At 35.6% G+C, this 21,336-nt stretch overlaps 2 protein-coding genes across 5 annotated transcripts in view; one reads left to right on the top strand and one right to left on the bottom strand.

The window, feature by feature from the left end:
* The window catches only part of LOC123557013 (SLAIN motif-containing protein 2-like), a 35,700-nt gene extending 24,005 nt beyond the window's left edge, over positions 1–11,695 (bottom strand). For 2 of the 4 annotated variants that reach the window (XM_045348179.2, XM_045348180.2), the window contains exons 1-5: positions 11,289–11,695; positions 4,390–4,535; positions 3,648–3,800; positions 2,818–3,015; positions 1,496–1,600 (exon numbers count right to left, since the gene is read on the bottom strand). In XM_045348179.2, coding sequence (XP_045204114.2) covers positions 1,496–1,600; positions 2,818–3,015; positions 3,648–3,800; positions 4,390–4,535; positions 11,289–11,605 — 919 coding nt within the window. In that variant the 5' untranslated portion in view covers positions 11,606–11,695. The remainder of the gene's footprint in view (positions 1–1,495; positions 1,601–2,817; positions 3,016–3,647; positions 3,801–4,389; positions 4,536–11,288) is intronic. The other 2 variants (XM_045348181.2, XM_045348182.2) reach the window with 2 other exon arrangements.
* A 1,090-nt stretch (positions 11,696–12,785) lies between these two features.
* Positions 12,786–21,321, top strand: LOC123557012 (alpha-N-acetylgalactosaminidase-like). Its single transcript, XM_045348178.2, has 7 exons — positions 12,786–12,941; positions 14,738–14,900; positions 15,530–15,704; positions 16,293–16,562; positions 17,333–17,494; positions 18,165–18,362; positions 19,835–21,321. The coding sequence occupies exons 2-7, from the start codon at positions 14,746–14,748 to the stop codon at positions 20,108–20,110; spliced, it is 1,236 nt and encodes a 411-aa protein (XP_045204113.2). The 5' UTR covers positions 12,786–12,941; positions 14,738–14,745; the 3' UTR covers positions 20,111–21,321.
* The last annotated feature ends 15 nt before the right edge of the window (positions 21,322–21,336 follow it).

The raw sequence follows: 21,336 nt of genomic DNA, 5'->3' as shown, positions 1-21,336 counted from the left end.
TTGCATGCATGCTCTGCACATACAACATAAACAATGTATGCATAACTTACATTGTGTACTTAAATAAGACAACCTAACAATGCATGGAACACTTTTTTTCATCAACGCCCATTTCTTCTACAACTTGGCCAATACAATGAGCTTTTATTTTTTTAGGGGTCACAACACTGAAGGGGCAAAATACAATATAATATTAACTTTGGTGTGAGAGAGGGGATCTGAAAGATTACGGTAAACAAAAAAATAAACTTTTAAACATTAAAGTTATTTCATATACCACTGATTAACAAGTAACCAACATGCACTGTATGTGACCTCTTTTTCGTCAAATTCATTGCAGACATGCATAAAATATCACAGCAGCATAACATACTAGAATCTATAAGGACCAGGGCAGAATTTCTCAACATATTCTGGGTAAAAAATCCAGGCAAAATAATGTCTTTGTTTTAAAACACTGTCAGCATGCCCACTCATTTTTAAAGTTGAGGGTACATGTACCCCCTGCTTTTGCAAAATAGGGGTACACTTCAAAATTTGGGGGTACACTACATGGCAGATCTGAAAATTTTCTATTTAACTACTGAAATTTGTATATTACATGTTTTTTGTGTTTGTTTTTTGTTGTTGTTTTCTTCATACAGAACTCTCGTGGGTGGGGTATAACAGATGAGATAATTTTAGAAAAAGTAAAATGTTTTTCCAAAGTTAAGATAGGAAATTCTGAATCAAAACACCCCTCCCTATATTATACTAAATATGAATAGTTGTTCAGCAAGGTTCATGTATTCCCAATTTCGTGAACGGAACACGATTCGTCCGAAATAACATACAGTCAACTGAAGACTGGTAAAATTCGTCCATCAATAATAAATGGCCAAACTATTACAGATATGCAATGTGTATCAAAATTGCAGTTAAATATCGAAAAATAAAATACTGTTAACCTTTTGCTGAGTTTATTAAAGCTAAAATGCCTTTTTGCGTTTCGTATCCATTCTTTTTTTGCACACGACCCGTATGACGTCCGACTAAAACATTTACCAAACCCCTCTATACAGCTGACAATTACGCCGAGAATTCGGTGATGGAAACGAAATTATAACGTTCTTGGACCGGATCTGCGTTTTAGACCATACCAAACAATTGGCAAGTGCGCGATGAAATAAACAGCGATATTGCAGCTGAACTAGAGTTCCGAATCTCTGCGTGCATGTACCCCCAACAAGTGATTTTTATGCGTGCATTTGATATTTTGTACGTGATTCACGTACTGCAGTGCGTGAATGGGCATGCTGTAAACACCACCACCTACATGCATTACTAATGCATCAAACATATTTTAGAACACAACCAAGATCCAGCACATGTATCTTTCATTAAAACAACATTTTACCATTTCATGCCAATAAGGTTAGTTAACAGTTACGTATACAACATCAATGCTGCACCAATTCCCTACAACAGCTCATGCATGCTACAACATCTATCTTACCCTCAAAATGAGCAGGACTAGATCTATTAGAGTCTGCAGGCGACCCACTATTACTATCTGTATTGTTGGAAGCAGCTACATTAGGCAAAGGCCGTGACCTAAAACCTACAGGTAACAAGGTCCAGAACATACATAAGCAAGAACAATCCTATATACAATCCCTACTGTGGCGCGGTCAACATGTTACATATTTTTACATACAAATAAAACAGTACACATACAAATATATAAGACAAACTCATATTGCCTCGCATAATTAATAATTTGAAAGCTTTATCCATCACACACCAAAATTTTTTTTAAAGGATATTACCCTGCTTGATATATTTCTTATTTGCATAAAAATTTTGTCACTGAATTCAAACGCCAATTGCTTGTTTAACATATATTTAAACATTTAAATCTTCACTCAAGTCTGTAATCAGTATTCAAGCATAAATTATTTCTTGGCCTTGATGAAAGACAATTACTAGACATTAATAGAAAACACTGATGAATGTCAAACTTGATTTAAATGCAAGTCCTTTCTTTCTCAACAAAACTGACACACAAAATAGGTCAATAAGCATCTTCAAGGACTGTCAGTGTAAGTGTCAGCTATTATGCCAAGCATCTTCAAGGACTGTCAGTGTAAATGTCAGCTATTATGCCAAGCATCTTCAAGGACTGTCAGCGTAAATGTCAGCTATTATGCCAAGCATCTTCAAGGACTGTCAGTGTAAATGTCAGCTATTATGCCAAGTTGATGGTAAGTTATGTACAACAAACTGCTGAAATATCCGTTACATGTTAGAAATGCTTTAATGGAATGAAGAAAACAGTTGGAAAATTTCCAGCAAATGTTGGAAAGAAAGAGCAGGACTCAATATATCCATAGGAAAGGGACAGAACATTACTTGTACAGTTTCCTTCACCTGACCATAACTGTATGAAAGCAATCTAATTTATCTTTAACCTTTAGCCTGCTGATGGCAAGTGATTCTGCCTTTGTGACCAGTGCAGACCAAGATCAGCCTGCACGTCTGTGCAGGCTGATCATAGTCTGCACTGTTCACTATTCAGTCAGTAAATTTTCAGTGAACACCCCTTCAATAATAAATGGTACAGCCCAAATTAAATGATGGACCAGTCCATTTTAGAAATTTAGCAGGCTAAAGATTAAAAGACTTACTCCTTATCCTGGCATTCAAACATTTTTTTTTTCAAATGCAGTTAACAAAATTTCACATATAATTTGGTTGATATGAGACAAAATATCAGTTCCATGCGCTAGTGTATACATTAATATATATATCACTTAATGACAAATATGGAAAGTGTACCTCGTCTTGGCGAAGTTTGTGCAATGCTCTGTCGCAAACTTTCTTCTTGCATTTTAGCTAGGTTCTCAATATCAGCAACATTAGGGTGATGCACAGTCTCTATATTTTCTTTAGAATCATCTGAGGTGGACGTCTGTATAGGTGAAGGCTTGTTCCTCTTCGGCCGTGTAAACGTGCCAGTGTTTATTTTACTTCCTACTATAAAACAAAGAAAATTTCATACAAATTAAATCGTCATAAAGCCAAGTTCACATTCAAGTAAGCTTTGTCCGCTACTTTGCCTTTAGTGTAATATAAATATTTCTAAATGGTCAACAGTTTTCAGGTGAATTTTGTCTTGAAAATTTCAATATATATTACAGGACAGATATAACAGCCCTTTATCTTTACTGTAGACTAGCCATTAGACCGATAACAATATTTTTACATTTTTTCCCAAATTCTTGACCTTCTTTTAATTCTGAGATGAAAGCCAGTCTATTCTAGAGAATTTCTAAGAGGACCTGATGTTAAGATTATTGTACTGAGCATAGGACTTCTATGACTACATTCACTGCATAGAAATATAAGTCATTGTGCCAGTCTACCTTTTATTGTATGCACTGCAACCTGTCAAAGTAAATGAGGAATTCTCTGAGATTTTCTTAAATTTAGAGATATTTAACATAACTAATGTAGAGAGACTCAAATATCTTTAAACACTGTTTCTAAGCAACCTTATGATTTCTTTAAAGCTACATCTATTTCTTCACCTGCTCTTGAACAATTTGAATACTGCTTATTATTTACCAATAATCAAATGTCTGTGAAAGTATTGTTTAAATTCATACCTTGTATACCTGTATGTAATGGGGAAGCTTTAGCAGTAGGTTTCATGATTCTTGGAGAGGGGGTGCTATCTGCAGACAAACTCATAGCTGTACCATTGTTACGGGGCGGCGTTGAGTAATTCTGAAATGCAGGGGTACTACTGCTTCGACTCACTGAAAAATAATTTTCCAAATCAATATCAAAGCAGACACTCTCAAATGATTAAGAAAGTATGCTGTAGATATCATAATTGGCTATTTAAAACAAATCATGCAATGTTTCTCAATATAATTTCCAGATATAATTGGATATATTTAAAACAAATCATGCACAGTGACACACATCTTTAGAATGTTCAAGGACAGTAAAATCAACTGTCTGACATGCCTAGCTTGTCCAAGAGCCCCTACAGACAAGTAGAATTTCACATAACTATATTTGACAACAATTATAATTATAGAAATGTACTAGATAACAGATTTTAGCAAACACTGGTAAGTAAGTCATAAACAGATTTTGCCTCCCCTAAACTTGATATGACAGTCAGGCGAAGCACATGAAAAGCCCCTGTCTCACTCAGAACATTGTGCTCTGGACACTCTACCCAAGTACCTGTTACATCTAAAAATGGGTGTACAGCTTTACCAATTTTAGAATTTTACAAAGCATACATGTATATTGTCTTGCATGTCATAAGTACATGTATTATCAAATTTCACTTTGTAAAGATACCAGTTTAGTTAATGTCTTCTTTCTACTTACTTCGAGCTACTTCATCCAATTTATACTTGAGGGACCTTTTAGCTGACTGAACATCTGGACTTGGGTTGTCTAAATCTTGTCTCATGTATTTATATGGGCTAACTCTGTGTTGTTGAGGTGTGGGAGGGCGGGGTGATGTATATAACCTGCAAAGTGAAAAAAAAACTTCAAATTATAACAAACACACACACTAAGCATGACTAGTTAGATTATGCAAGTGTTTCTACTGTAGCTATAGTACAATTCAACCAGTTCTGTCATCAACAATGCTGTAGAATATGTAGACATACAATTCTGTAAATACGTCTTACACTGTATTTTAAATTATACATTTTACATTGTATTTCAAATAATTATGACTTTCACCCATTTATCATTTAAAATAAATCCTGGCATCCTTGTCGATACAAAGCAACCTAAGTCCAAAACGAGGTCAAGTTCAAGGTCAAACTGAGGTCAGGAGATGTCTGAAGATGAGGAATGGTCACAGGTTACATCTGCATTAGTATCAAGTCATTCTAGTAAGGGGTATTGATGCTAGACGAAACAGTCCCATTTGGTTAACCTCGTGCGGACGGACGAACGAACCAATAGGACAATCACTATACGCCTCCCGCATCAGTAGATGCCAGGGGCATAAAAATGTGCATGAATTTGAGTTGTTATTTTCAGCATACAAAGCGGGTTTGGAAATGCTTTAAAAATGTGTTTTTAAAACATTAAAATTATAATGGATGTTATGATATATTTGAGGTGAGTTACTTTTTGAACTGTCAAAATATAATCAAATAAAATCAAATAATCAATCATAATAATTACAACAAAACAACAACAGCATCATTCTGATAATGTGTCCGCTAATGGACAGCAAATTCCAATTCACGTGTTAAAATGTTTATAACACGCGCTACTTCACACAATGCAAATACAGACTGAGTGATGTTTTACAATTCAAATCATAGGCAAATTACCAGAAGCACCCAAAATTTCAGAGATTACGATTTAGAACACATATATGTAGAATTTTCCATTTTTGATGCCTATGAATTTTATGCACCACTTTTATCACAAATCTGCCAATTGGATCAATTGTGGCAAAAGATAGTGTGGGATCCTAGGCTAGCCTTCTGGTTACAAAATGGCTAAAATGCTACCCATGCTAAACAAGAAAACTTTACCTTTGTAACTATGACCTAAGTCGTACAAACTTTCCTGTATCTGAGTACAATATTTATACAGGTTATAATTACATAATCACATCAGATTTTTAAGGATAAGAAATTAGATTTACAAGGGTAAGAAAACAGAATCACTGATATTTTCAGTGAATTTGTTATTTCCTTTGAATTATTAGATTTAAACAAAGACAGGAAATAATAACAAGAGCACCGCCTTGCGGGTGCTGACGCTCATCATTCTGATTTTTTTTGTATAATAGAAATATTGTCCTACCCATGATTTTCTAAGTCTAAAAAGGGCCATCATTTTTGCAAAAAGCAGGATAGAGTTATGTTTCTTGATGTACAGTGTCCACTTATGAGGGTGAAAAACTGTTGCAAGTTTTAAAGCAATAGCTTTGATAGTTTATGAGAAAAGTTGACTTTAAAAGCATAATACTGAACCAAGAAAATGATTTTCTAAGTCCAAAAGGGGCAATAATTATTGCAAAAAGCAGGATGGAGTTATGTTGCTTGCTGTACAGGGTCAGCTTATGATGGTGAACAAGTGTTGCAAGTTTTAAAGCAATAGCTTTGATAGTTTAGGATAAAAGCTGACCTAAACATAAAACTTAACCAAGAAAAGTAATTTTCTAAGTCCAAAAGGGGCAATAATTCTTGCAAAAAGCAAGATGGAGTTATGTTTCTTGATGTACAGGGTCTGCTTATGATGGTGAACAAGTATTCTAAGTTTCAAAGCAATAGCTTTAATAGTTTAGGAGAAAAGTTGACCTAAACATAAAACTTAACCAAGTAATCTGATATTTTCTAAGTACAAAAGGGGCCATAAATCTTGCAAAAAGCAAGATGGAGTTATGTTTCTTGCTATACAGGGTCAGCTTATGATGGTGAACAAGTATTTCAAGTTTCAAAGCAATAGCTTTGATAGTTTAGGAGAAAAGCTGACCTAAACATAAAACTTAACCAGGCAACGCCGACAACCGCTCAAGTGATGACAATAACTCATCATTTTTTTCAAATAATCAGATGAGCTAAAAATAGTTATATACCGGTAAGTATATTTAGTTCCCTTTTCGTCTTGCATGTCATGGAGCTAAAATCTTTCCAAGTTTCCCTAAAATCTCTCCACTTCTCCGTAATCTTAGCTGAGGGAGAACTTCCGAGAAGTGTCTTCTCCCTAAAATCTTACTCTTAACCTAGCTTAAGCCCTATTATTAGCTTTGTACCAAGAAATTTTATATGAACAAGTTCTGCAGCAGAAATATTGTGCAACTTGAGGAGCGTAATATTCCGCTATCTAAAACAACGACTGCATATTTCTTCAGGCATAGTTAATTATTTATTAAGAAATAATATATCCCAAACAGTGATTTGTCATTGAATAAAATCATTGTTTGGAGTTTACATGCAAAGGAATTATATCACAAGGGCGCAGCCCGAGTGATATAATAATACACATCTAAACAACAAACAATGATTTTATTCATGAGCAAATCACTGTTTGAGATATATTATTTTGATTATAACACGTCAAGGATTATTATGTACGTCCTTGACGATATCCATCAAATATATGCCTGATTTCTGTTGATTTCTTTTTCAGGGCGCCGCTATGCCGTTTAACGCTATGATGTAATAATTGTGACATCAGAAAAATGAATTGTTGAATAATAACACACAGTTTTCAGCCTTCTTTGTTTAATAGGAAAACAAATCGGGTCATGTTAATCAAAACATCTGCCAGCTTGTATGTTTGACCTCTGCCGAGAATTCACCAAAATTAACGCCGATTACGGTGTACTTTGTGTTGCGATTTTTTACAAAAAAAAGATTGTCATGTTTGTGGCATGCAGTTGTATGACTGACGAATTTTAAATAAGTACGAAAGATACATTTAATTTGTTACTCTTTAGCAAGATAATTTTTGATTCCTCAGTTTTCATAAAAGATTTTAACGATGGATCCGAAAATTAAAACACATCTGCCTCAATTTGCATCCTGGACCTGGTTAATTTCTTTGAAATTGAAATGTTCAGAAACTGGAAGATATCACTTGCTACCGTGGCTTCTTAAAAATCATTAGAAGAGTGTTCAACTCGACCTTTTAGAATAGAAAAAAATCCGAATTTTCTTTTCCGAAAATAAATGAGTCCTGAAATATTGGTAATTCTGACATGGATAAATATGATTCTTAAATTAGAGAATGATTTTTGTCATTTTTTATCCAACTACAAATTGAATTTACTTCTATAATAAACTAATACACCTTCAAAAGTTGTTATTATTCCTAATGAAATTATTTACAATATTTTATTTCTCTATGCACACTATGACAGCCAACTAAAAGAAATAAAAGTGGCTCAGAACTTTGGCTCAAAAATGGCTCTAAAGTGGCTCCAACTTTTTCAAATTGGCGAAAAGGTTGGCGACAAGTATGAACAAGAGGACCATGATGGTCCTGAATCGCTCACCTCTTCCCACATGATCTAGTTTTGAGTATGACGTCGTTTTTTCTATTATTTGGCATAGTGACCTAGTTTTTGAGCTCATGTGACCCAGTTTTGAACTTGACCTAGATATTATCAAGATAAAAATTCTGACCAATTTTCATGAAGATCCATTGAAAAATATGGTCTCTAGAGAACTCATAAGGTTTTTCTATTATTTGACCTATTGACCTAGTTTTTTAAGGCACGTGACCCAGTTTCAAACTTGACCTAGATATCATCAAGGTGAAAATTCTGACCAATTTTCATGAAGATCCATTCAAGGGTATGGCCTCTAGAGAGGTCACAAGATTTTTCTATTTCAAGACCTACTGACCTAGTTTTTGATCGCAGTTGACCCAGTTTCAAACTTGACCTAGATATCATCAAGATAAACATTCAGACCAACTTTCATACAGATCCCATGAAAAATATGGCCTCTAGAGAGGTCACGTTTTTTCATTATTTGACCTACTGACCTACTTTTTGAGGGCACGTGACCCACTTTCGAACTTGACCTAGATATCATCAAGATGAACATTCTGACCAATTTTTATGGAGATCCATTCACAAGTATGGCCTCTAGAGAGGTCACAAGGTTTTTCTATTTTTAGACCTACTGACCTAGTTTTTGATCGCACATGACCCTGTTTCGAACTTGACGTAGATATCATCAAGATGAACATTCAGACCAACTTTCATGAAGATCCATTGAAAAATATGGCCTTTAGAGAGGTCACAAGGTTTTTCTATTATTTGACCTACTGACCTAGTTTTTGATGGCACGTGACCCACTTTCAAACTTGACCTAGATATCATCAAGATGAACATTCAGACCAACTTTCATACAGAGCCCATGGAAAATGTGGCCTCTAGAGAGGTCACAAGGTTTTTCTATTATTTGCCCTACTGACCTAGTTTTTGAAGGCACGTGACCCACTTTCAAACTTGATCTAGATATCATCAAGGTGAACATTCTGACCAATTTTCATGTAGATTTCATGAAATATATGGCCTCTAGAGAGGTCACAAGGTTTTTCTATTTTTAGACCTACTGACCTATTTTTTGATGGCATGTGACCCAGTTTCGAACTTGACCTAGATATCATCAAGATGAACATTCAGACCAACTTTCATACAGATCCCATGAAAAATATGGCCTTTAGAGAGGTCACAAGGTTTTTCTATTATTTGACCTACTGACCTAGTTTTTGAAGGCACGTGACCCAGTTTCGAACTTGACCTAGATATCATCAAGGTGAACGTTCTGACCAATTTTCATGAAGATCTTGTGAAATATATGGCCTCTAGAAAGGTCACAAGGTTTTTCTATTTTTAGACCTACTGACCTAGTTTTTGAACGCACGTGACCCAGTTTCGAACTTGACCTAGATATCATCAAGATGAACATTCAGACCAACTTTCATACAGATCCCATGAAAAATATGGCCTTTAGAGAGGTCACAAGGTTTTTCTATTATTTGACCTACTGACCTAGTTTTTGAAGGCACGTGACCCAGTTTCGAACTTGACCTAGATATCATCAAGGTGAACATTCTGACCAATTTTCATGAAGATCCATTGAAAAATATGGCCTCTAGAGAGGTCACAAGGTTTTTCTATTTTTAGACCTACTGACCTAGTTTTTGATGGCATGTGACCCAGTTTCGAACTTGACCTAGAATTTACCAAGATGAACATTCTGACCAACTTTCATGAAGATCCCATGAAAAATGTGACCTCTAGAGTGGTCACAAGCAAAAGTTTACGCACGCATGCACGGACGACGGACGCTGCGTGATCACAAAAGCTCACCTTGTCACTATGTGACAGGTGAGCTAAAAACCCAGAGGAGGCCCTGAGAATCATTTTTTTTACACATATAAATATTATCAGTGGTTTTTTTTACCAAAATTGGAAGGGGCCCAGGCCTGTGATTTGGGAAAAAAATAGCTTGGTAAAGGGGAATAAAAAAACCTGATCATGCTGATGTAAAGTCAATTTTGGGGGAAAACTGCATGATTTAAAATAAATTTTTTCTGTGGGGAAGGGGCCTGTTAAAAGCCCCTATTAAGAAGGGAAAAAAAACCTGATTATGTAATTATTATGAATTTGTTTAATAGCCTGAATAAAAGTAACAATACTGACATAAATAAAAGAAAGCAATTCAACGACACGCATTAAAATGATATCACACGTACCCAATATGAAGTTTAGACTTCAATATTTTCAGGTTATTAGAGATTTGAATCTAGAAATATTGACTTGTTCAGAAGTTGAAATAATGCGCGACTTTTGGAGTGCAATATCATTCCGCGGAAAACGAGTTCATATTTCTCGATGTAAATCTAATAATCTTTTTATAACATACATACCGGTAACTACACTTATAATTATTTAGGCCTTATACAATATATATCTTTAGCCTCCAGGGGTAAAATTGAAAATATAGTTGTTAAAGAAGTTTTAATTTAAATGCATGAAACTGACGTCACAAATGACATCTGCACGCGATGGTCAATATTTTTCCGTAAGGTTCCACCGTAACATAACAGAGTTTATAAATGAGAATGTTATTTAAGAAATGAAATTTTTTTTTTTGGTGTTCAAGCGAAATGAATGACAAAATAGGATCGGCAAATTAAAAATGAATTGTGCTAAACACCGAAAAAAGTTTCATTTCTTATATAAATTATTTGCATTATCATGATTATATTTCCTTTCCATTTGTAAACAAGATTAAATTTTAAAATGCACATATTTTGTTATATTTAACATTAAAATCAGCTTCCCGACTTTTCTGTTCACCAGACAGAACAACTGAGACATCATCTAAGGAACGTTCTCCCTGACTATATGCGGACGTCGTCAAAACAGCGGCCCGTTATCTCTAAGCAGCGCTGACGTAACTTTCGTGCCTTTCCTTTTGCTGTTCATACGAAATGAATGTCACAATTTTCAATGGAAGAGAATACGGGTGAATGTAAATAGATGTTTACAGTTCCACTCTAACTTAACAGGGGTAAATTTATACGAGTATATAATAGGAACCTATATAATTATGGATGAAACATTGCCTGCAGCAGGTACAGACTGTAGTGCATTTAATGTAATTTCTAGATGCATGATTTACACACAATTCTATGCAAATACACTTACTTTGACAAACACTTGCTGAATAAATACTATACATCAGTTTCATCTAGGAATCTCTCAAAAATTTAGATTGTCTTACCAAGAATCTTCATCATCTGGAATTGATGCATCAACATCTATCAGTTCAACACCGTCTAAATTTTCAGTTCCTCTGAGCGATATATCACGTTTTTCTAAATGTTTTCTAGTATTATAAAATACACTGTTATTTAACGCAGGTTTCAACACTTCATTTTCATTGTTTTCTATAATATTCGAATCATTTGATGTTGACAGTTTCTGCTTACGTCGAAGAACTTCGTTTTGTGTTTCTAGTTTTTTCACTAGATCCTGAAGCTTGCGAACTTCAGCTTCTGGATCTATTCCACCTTCATTTATATCAAGAATCGTCGTCATTTTGAGGCCAGGTATTATAATATAACGTAGAAAGTGACTCACAAATTATCACAATAAAACATTGTTTTGGAGGCCATATTGGAAATGTTTACGCATGCGTAATCTTAGTTTTACTTCCTTTTTGAGGGTCGTTCAATAAGTTCTTGAAAATTATCGGACGGGCGCAGTGGTCCTGGGGAAATACTGCCTGGTTACGAAACCAGGGGTAGTGAGTTCGATTCCCCGCTTCTCCAACTTAAATTTACTATAAAATAAAAGTCCTGTTAATGGGTGTTTTACACCTGGCACGCTAAAGAACCAGCTAGGAAGCTTTTGGAATTGGAGCGCCCCCTGTATCTTGCACTACCCTTCAAAGGAGTCGGCTATGTGTGCTTCCGTTTGTGTCGGGGAAAAATGACCTATATAGCGTGTAAGCTGTATAATGAGTTTTTTACACGGATTTACAGACAATCACATGTAAAACGAAAGTGTCTTATGATTTTTAAAACATGAAAAATCGTTAATGACGATAGATCTACTCAACATGAATTGTTTCAAGCAATCATCACTATGTTTAGGTAGATCTATACAATAAACAACTCAATAAACAGCATCGAAGTTCCTCAGCGCTCTTATGACCTCATGTAAATATAGGTTAACCACTTCAGGTCCGATATTAGGCGTAAAAAAAATATTTGTTTCCGGTACCCCGACCTAGGCTACCCTAAATTTTTGGCCTGACCCTAAATGTTTTTATGGCCTTTGAGAATACTTTTTTCAACTTTTTAACAAAAAGTTGCATAACTGCAATTTCTATGCTTTAAACATGGTCAGTGATGATAGAAACCAATTTACTGATGCTCTAAAGGCATAGCCCCCTTATTTGTAGGGGTATTCATTTTTTTTTCGACACAAAAATAACTTCTGAAAAGTCTCACTTTGTAAAAAAAATTTTTTTTTTAAAAATCCGACCTAGATCTACCTACCCTAATTGTTTTAGCATGTTACCGGAAACAAAGAATTTTTTTAGGCCTTACCGTTTAATAAGTAGATTTACATAATATATCTGTCTACCCATTTTATAAAGTTATTGCGGGATCATTTTGTCATATTTCATAGAAGACACTTTCGAAGGTTACACTATTTGTGATGGGCCAACTTTCGTACGGACGGGCTGGTTTAAACCATAACCCCAAAGCTTCAATGACTCAACAATTGATTTATCGATTCATAGTCACATGCCTGTACGGTGTACTGTATCGGCCTTGTGCAGGCAAGCGAGACAGCGCATGATAACATATCAACGGATCTACTTCATATGTACAATTTACAAAGTATACAAAGGATATTAAATGAGGTTAGTTAAAAGTTATAAATACATTATATTGCTTGTATGAAAACGCGTGTGTTGTCTAAACATATCACCTCCACTTTTTACCTTCTTACTACTCAGAAATCGATAACATTGTGGAGATACAGTAAGAATTCGCCCCCTTAATCTATGGGTTACTAAGCTTTAAACCACTACAAATTACAAATGCTTTTCTCATAGTATTAGAAAAAAGTACTGACTGTAGTTTACAATTTTAGACTATGCATGTCAGCTTTTACATGTAAATCAATTTTGTTATAATTTTATCTTATTGCATTCTTTTGTAAGAATAACACAGTACTGTTTAACAAATAATCAAGTTGTCGTCTAATTTATCATGGTTCAGAGTTCAGATTCGCAGGTAATGGTAAAGGTAAAGGTAAATTATATTTACCGTCGCTTTGTGAAACAATGGACATAAGCTCTGTAGAGCTTTTGAGCGACCCTATTTTAAGAACAGTTAAAACCAATTATATTACCCCCAGCAATTTGCTGGTACCCATTTACAGCTGGGTCGAGGCAATCGCGATAAAGTTCCTTGCCCAAGGACACACCGCAATGGGGGTAGCCAGGAATCGAACCCGGGGCCTTCACCTCCGTAAGAAAGCGTCTTAGCCCTCTCGGCCAATGCGTCCACACAGCACAAGAATTTCAAGAACCACGAGTGCGTTAGTCCGAGTGATTTGATATTTAAGCATATGAACCATGAACCATGGTAAATTAGACGACACACCACAAGAAGGCATTGATTGTTTTCTTTCTTACATTTATCCAAGTAGTAATGAACAGGACGTCATGCGGTAATTTGACGTCATAATTGACGTCAATTTTCCCATACCTGTCCGTGCGTCAACCGTTGTTTATCGCAGAATATACAAAGATTGAACACCTTTATACTTGAACGTTTGTGACGACAACCTGGGGACCTCAGAGTCTGGCTTGCCACCTGCAGGTGTCTAAACTGCCATAACTTGTTCGTGCCATGATACCTTACTGTAGAGTGATGGATAGATGTTTTTACGGCCCTGCTGCATATTTACTGTTTCACATTTGCTTGTCAAAGAAGTAGGTTTCTTGGTCAACTCGACATCTTTACGATAAAGTGGTAATGCCTAATAGGTGAAATACTTGGATATATAATATATAATTTATAATTATTTTAGATCGATTTTACATATCGTCACCATGTGACAGCATGTAAAAAAAGGTTAGCCCATATTGAGCAGTTTGGCATTTAATCACCATATTTGTTTGATCAGCAACTTTCTTTGTGCTTTACTGCTTTCTCCCTCAGCGTTTGTCCAAACATTCATGTCACAGTTAGGCAAGGATATCCAATCAACTGCATTGCCTATCGGCATCGGGCAATTATTGAAACAGACAATTTACCAATATTTACCTTTTGTTTTACACGTGATTCTAGTTAGGCATACGTCACCTGCAACTTTTACAAGTCTCACCGAAAGAAGCGATTTTGGCCAGTCACAAAAATTCTGTTGATTGCGACAAAACTCCTTAACCAAACAAAAAGGAGCGAATTTCATCCAGTGAAATATACAAGAATTAAAACAAGTACATTGTATTTCACATCCATCCCCGTTTCGAACCTAGAAAAACTGCACGAGTAATGATAAGACATACATGTACATACATGTATATACATTACTACAGGGGTTTGTTTTAGGGAAACTGCATTCTTGGAACGTAGCTATTCCTACTGGAATTGTAACATTGTTTTTTAGAATTTTTTGTTTTTAGATTTTTTTTTATATTTCTTTTAGAAAATAAAATGTTACAACGTATTCTGGTGACGGCAGCGGTCCTGCTACGTTTGGCGACCGGTCTAGATAATGGGTTAGCCCTCACACCACCAATGGGTTGGCTGACTTGGCAAAGGTTCCGGTGTAACACGGACTGCCTGAACCGACCAGACACATGTATCAGGTACTTGTTTGTTACCGTTTCTTGTAGGATGACAGTCTCGAAGATAGGAATTATTTATCTAACCTGGTTTAGCTCTACTGTAGTTTTTTTGCGAGTGACTGAAGGTTAATTTTCCTCTTTCTTTCTCTAGCCTTTAAATATGACTATTTTATGTAATTTTTCACTTATTATTGTAGTTTAATCTAATGTTCTAGATTGATTATGATAAAGTGTTGAAACTTATTTGGGCATCTTTCTTTCTCTAGTCATGTAAGTCCATTATGCCCTCAAAGGTGGGAACAGGTGTGACCTCCAGAATTCTACCGGTTTAGGGTTCAGCATTTTGGGTAATGCCCAGAATGTATTTCCGTTGGGAAATTAAATAAACTATTTCAAAATAAAGTGTGAACCCTCCAGAACTTTAGGGCTTGAAACAATTCTCAAACTTGCCAAATAAGTAATCGATATTTTCAAAATAATTTCAGAAGGTTCATCATTAGTTTGCTAATTAGTTCAATTTATTTTGAGCTAGAGGACGACATTTGTAATTTTATGTTGCAAATACAGAATACAGAATGCCGTGAGATCACTTTTTCATGTTTTTCTCCGTCAGTTTAAAGAAACTGATACTTTCCATTTTACATTTACAGTGAACGTTTGATAAAGACTATGGCAGATTTGATGGTAAAGGAAGGCTATAAAGACGCCGGTTACGAATATATAATGATAGATGATTGTTGGCTAGCCAAGAATAGGACTAAATTGGGCAAGTTACAGCCGGATCCAGACAGATTTCCAAGTGGAATACGTGCACTTGCGGACTATGTAAATATAATTATTACATACACGTTTCTATTCCCCGTTAAGTTACACTGGTACCGGAAACGTCAATATTTTTTCCATACACTGACGCCTGAATTTCATATCGGGTGCGTGACGTAATTCAGTGTGTGTTGTTGCACTACTTTTGTCTATTTAGTTCAGTATTGTCAATCCTATTCAGGCTGTTGAACATATTTATGATATTTACATAATATTTATACGTGTAGATGCGTATGTAATAAAAAGGATATTATCTTTGCATCGGGAAATATGCACTTGTTCTTCAGCGGAAGAACTCGTGCATATTTCCCGATACAAAGCTAATATCCTATAAATATATGTCTTTAACACGTTGTCATGCACCTACTTACTAAAACGCATTTTGTTCAAGTTTCCCACACCTAATCTCTGTACGCCATTTTCACCCGTGGAGTGTATTTCAAAGAAAAAGAAAATTGTGTCTAAAAATGATTCAATCTTGATAATCTTGATAAATGACCATGATTTGTATCTTGTTTTAATATCCTTACAAACTGACCGCAAGTAATTATCAGAAGGTTGAATGTCTGTTGCTTCTGATTGTCTATTTAGGTTCACAATTTGGGCCTTAAGTTCGGTATTTACGAAGATTTTGGGACTCACACGTGTGCCGGCTACCCCGGAAGTGAGTTTTACCTACAACTTGATGCCATGACGTTCGCAGAATGGGAAGTAGACTATGTAAAGTTTGACGGTTGTTACTCGGACCGCCGTGATTTCGATGCCGGGTATGAGGCTTTTGGTTTCTTCCTAAACAAAACTGGACGGCCGATGGTGTATTCGTGCGAATGGCCTTTCTATCAAAGTGTATCCGGAATAAAGGTATATTTAACGGGATTTTTTGCTGATACCAATTTTTAGTTGTTGATACTGGATTAAAGTTTGAATATAATATAACATCGCAGTCTGCCTTCAAGCACCTGTTGTCTAAGACCTGGGATACATATAATGTTAAAACTGACAGGCTTACATATTGGCAAAATTATGCCCCACTTTTGTATATAAGCTAGGCGGAAGGGCATCAAATAGTCGAGCACATTCTTATTAGACAGCTTTTGTTCATTCTACATATTGCGACAATGCCTGTGTTTAGCTCAGGTTATTTATATAAATGTCTTTCAGCAACGAACGAGTATGTAAGTTACAATTCAATTTATTTATGTCGGACATTTTCGTTTTTCGAAATAGTTACGCCAATATCTGACGTGACATCTATGGGGATTTTTTCTGATAATAGTTCTAGCTTTCTTATTTTTCTCATACATTTGTGTATCTATTTCTGTTGCTTTTTTTGTTCTGTGGGATGTAAGTGGTGGAACGTGGAAATACTTTAAACAGTGTTTTCATTTACCTTCTAGCTTGTAAAGAATTACGTTCTTTTCCTACAGTTTTATTTTTCGTATAAAATTGTTGTTGATTTATTGTGACATTAGTGAATAGCTTTTTTTCGAAGTTAGACTTTAAAATATCTATTGCAGAATTACAAAAGAAATGAAGCGGAATGATCTTTCCTTCCTTCGAAGAAGCAGGACATTTGTTTTTATTTGGTTTATATTACCCGTCTTTAGTTATAACATTAATCTGAATTTCAGCCGAACTACACAGCAATTCAGCAAACGTGCAATCTTTGGAGAAATCACATGGATATTCAAGACACTTGGGATAGTGTTCAGAGTGTGATTAAATATTACGGAACTGACGATGGTAACTTTTCGTCATACGCAAAGCCAGGAGCATGGAATGATCCAGATATGGTATGACTTAACCCTTAGCCTGCTAAATTTCTAAAATGGACTGGTCCATCATTCAATTCGGGCAATACTATTTATCATTTAAAGGGGTGTTCACTGAAAATTTACTGACTGAATAGCGAACAGTGCAGATCATGATCAGCCTGCACGGGATGTGCAGGCTTATCTCGGTCTGCACTGGTCGTAAAGGCAGAATCACTTGCCTCTAGCAGGCTAAATGTTAAACACTCTTTGGTCTTTCTTAAAATGTGATAAAAGTTTCAGAAATGAGATGTAAGGTCCTTTAAGTAACTGATGAATTTATTATAGAATCCTTGCCGATTAGGTATTTTCCCAAGCCATCCATCCATCAAAATCAACATTCCTAGAGTCTCACGAAACCATTATTTCTCACATAATTGAGCCGCGCCATGAGAAAACCAACATAGTGCGTTTGCGACCAGCATGGATCCATAACAGCCTGCGCATCCGCGCAGTCTGGTCAGGATCCATGATGTTCGATTTCAAAGCCTAATGCAGTCAGCGAACAGCATGGGTCCTGACCAGACTGCGCGGATGCGCAGGCTGGTCTGGATCCATGCTGGTCGCAAATGCACTATGTTGGTTTTCTCATGGCGCGGCTCATATTAAATTGTACAAAGCATTCAAATGCCTTCATGTGTAAACTTTTCAGCTGACGATTGGGAACTTCGGTCTCAGTTATGAAGAAAGTAAAGTACAGATGGCGATGTGGGCAATATGGGCGTCACCTCTGATCATGTCAACCGACTTGCGCAGTATATCGCCGGAAGCCAAATTTCTACTCCAAAATAAACATCTTATAGCCATCAACCAAGATCCACTTGGAATACAGGGGAAAAGAATAGCTTTTGTAAGTAAAAACAAGACGTATTCTCCGTCATAATTGACCAGAAACAATACGTGAAGTGTCATTCTTCTTTTGCCTTCGATTCATATGTGGGAAGTTGTCAGTTACTTTGAAAAAAATAGGTGAACTCTGGTAAGGGGTCAAGCAAACACAGATTATTGGTATAAGATTATAGGGTATAAGTTAAATCAAAGTACTGATAGTATAGTACTGATGGAAAGTGATTTTTGTTAGTACGTGTATGAAAATAATCCATCCAAAAAATAACATAAGCACTAACAGCGCCCAATACAATATAGGATTTGATTCGGCTAACCGTATCATCAATATGATACTATGATTTGGTAAAATATACAGTTACAAGTATGCATTCAAACTCCATGTAAAGTAAAAAGGTGTTAAGTAAAGGCATGCAGCTGATAGTTATTTGTAGTAAATTACTGCGCCATTGGTATATATTCAAAATATTTTTTACTGGGCATGAGTACTTGAAAGTTTGTGATCAATTCCACGACTGCCGCAAAGGGGTGGTGATGGAGTAGGCCACATTTTCCGGTCTGTATCGATAATGGCGTCTGAGGTGGTATATTATTCCGCACTGAACTACATTATACAACGGATAGATATGAAATAGTTGTGAGACAGTCCACCCAAAAATAGATCTTGAACCATGAACAACAGACAAAAACAACAGCTTTGGTATAAATTATGCAGAAAAGGTTTAGTTACAAATAAAGTAAGTATTAAAAGTAGTAACACAGGAAGAACTGAACACAACTGAAGCAGAATAATAATTTAAGTTACACACAAAATAAATCAAAGCCGTATACTTTTGCATAAAATAAATAGCAAAGAGCATCTCTTTGAGTACTCGTTTATCATGAGATATTATAAAAAAACATGTCTAAATGATTGACTTTTTTAAATAATACATTAGGTTAAAAATACATGGCTAAGAAAATTTATGACTGCAATAGCACATGGTTAAAATGATAGATATGCTGAACATAATATATTTAAATAATACATGGTCAAAATAATACATGGTTAAATACATCGCAGAGGAGGCATCACTGATAATAATTATGATAATGACTGCACTACAAAACTCAGTACGAACAAAACAGAGACACAACAAATGTTCTGTGGATTAACAGCTTTGCAAGCTGATTAACGTTTCATCAGATTTATGTTTGTTTTAGTTTGTTTTAAACTTTAAAATATGCAATGAGAGCAGACATATACATAGTAGTGGAATGAAAGTTTTCTCATTACATCTGCATTTCGAAATTTTCACCTGAATGTTCAATTTTAGCAAACAAAAAGTCTGTTAACAGTTCCATTTGGAAGTACTTGTCATGTAACATATTTTATGACTATTTTTAGAAAAGAAGTCTACGTAGTATGAAACCTGCTAAAAGAATCGAGCATCTTACATGAACCTTAAAGCTTTAATATCCTGAACTCTGTTTCAGATTAAAGGTACAGCAATAGAAGTCTGGTCAAAACCTTTGTCAAATCCGAGCGGTTCTTTCGCTCTGGCTTTCGTCCAGCTACCTAATCCAGGTGATCCGACATTGTTTAGTGTCCGGACAGGTGACGTTGGCCTGGTTTCACCTAATGGCTATACAATATCCGATGGCTTTACTGGAGAGGAAGAAGTGACAACGAAAAGTCCCGACGATGTACTAAAACTGCTTGTTAACCCTAACGGCGTCATACTGTTTGTTGCAACACCAGTTCAGCCATAGTAGATTTATTTTTGTGTACAAATATGTTTGAGCCCACCTGTGCACAAGGTATTTTGATCGCCCTGTGTCTGTCGTCGTCCGTCGCTCGTCATCAAATGTAAATGTTACCACTCTAGTAGTCACAAATTTCGCCCAGTTTTAATTAAATTTTCTGAACAAAATCTCGAAAGTTACTGTTACTTGGTTGACTAAGGTGAAAACGGCGGCCACTAGGTTAGTAAATACGAAAACATTGTTAACATTCTAGAAGCCATATTTTGTACTTCATAAAATTTTGTCAGAATGTTTGTCTATATGAAATCTAGGTTAAGTTCCAAACTGGAATATCTCGGTTAAATCTTGGCCACTAGATCAGTCACTGACTGAAGGACCTAGTGCCTCATTTTCTACCTTTTTTCATGATTCTTGATCTGAATGATTGTCTGTTTGAAATGTAGACCAAGTTTGTAACTTTGTCACTTGGGTTAAAAGGTGCTCAATAGATCAGACCATTAAAAACTTAATTAATAATCTACCTGTTTAACACAAAATGTCTTCGTTAAATAATACCGGTATCATATACAGAATCATTTCCGTTTGTCGGAAGCATGCTTCCTTCTCTCCGCCCCCCCCCCCCCCCCCCCCCCACACACACGAGGGGTTGACAATTTTTCATTATGTCATTAGTATTTCTAATATTATAGTGGATACTTTAAAAACTTCTAGTCAGAAAGTGCTAGCCAAATTTCAACAAAATTTCATACGTTATGTTACATGCGTCACACTCTACCAAAATTGTTCAAGTAATCTGTGAAACTAAGGTGAGCGGTCTATGGCCATCATTGTCCTTTTGTTTTAAATATTGTCCGGTACTTTCACAAGCTGCTCATTCAAATCACCCGTGTTTCATGATTTTGCTGCAATAAACTGTATTTTTTATATTTGTCATTTAGTGACTGTTCTGTTTGTTTGCATTTTTCGGCTGATTGTGAAACTATTATATCGATGGTTAACGTACTTAAGTCAATGTGTTTGTCCTACCCTCGGTATACAGGTTAATTCAGCAAGTGGGTGTAACAGTTTCACAATCAACCGCTGTATGTACAGATTTGTTGTATCATTTCATGAATGTTCTTACTTCTTCTGTAAAAGATACTCATCTTTCGTCGAAATCCAATAAAGAAAATATTGTGATATTATACATTACTGTCTAATAAATATATAAACCTTAATATCATTTGTTAATG

Source organism: Mercenaria mercenaria, chromosome 5 (assembly GCF_021730395.1).
Source record: "Mercenaria mercenaria strain notata chromosome 5, MADL_Memer_1, whole genome shotgun sequence".
Lineage (NCBI taxonomy): Eukaryota > Metazoa > Mollusca > Bivalvia > Venerida > Veneridae > Mercenaria > Mercenaria mercenaria.
This window is presented reverse-complemented; position numbering and strand designations above follow the sequence as displayed.

Coding starts and splice junctions, on each gene's coding strand:
- LOC123557012 (XM_045348178.2), top strand. CDS start 14,746: ATGTTACAACGTATTCTGGTGACGGCAGCGGTCCTGCTACGTTTGGCG. Junction 14,901..15,529: donor CGACCAGACACATGTATCAG/GTACTTGTTTGT, acceptor TTACATTTACAG/TGAACGTTTGATAAAGACTA. Junction 17,495..18,164: donor CATGGAATGATCCAGATATG/GTATGACTTAAC, acceptor TAAACTTTTCAG/CTGACGATTGGGAACTTCGG.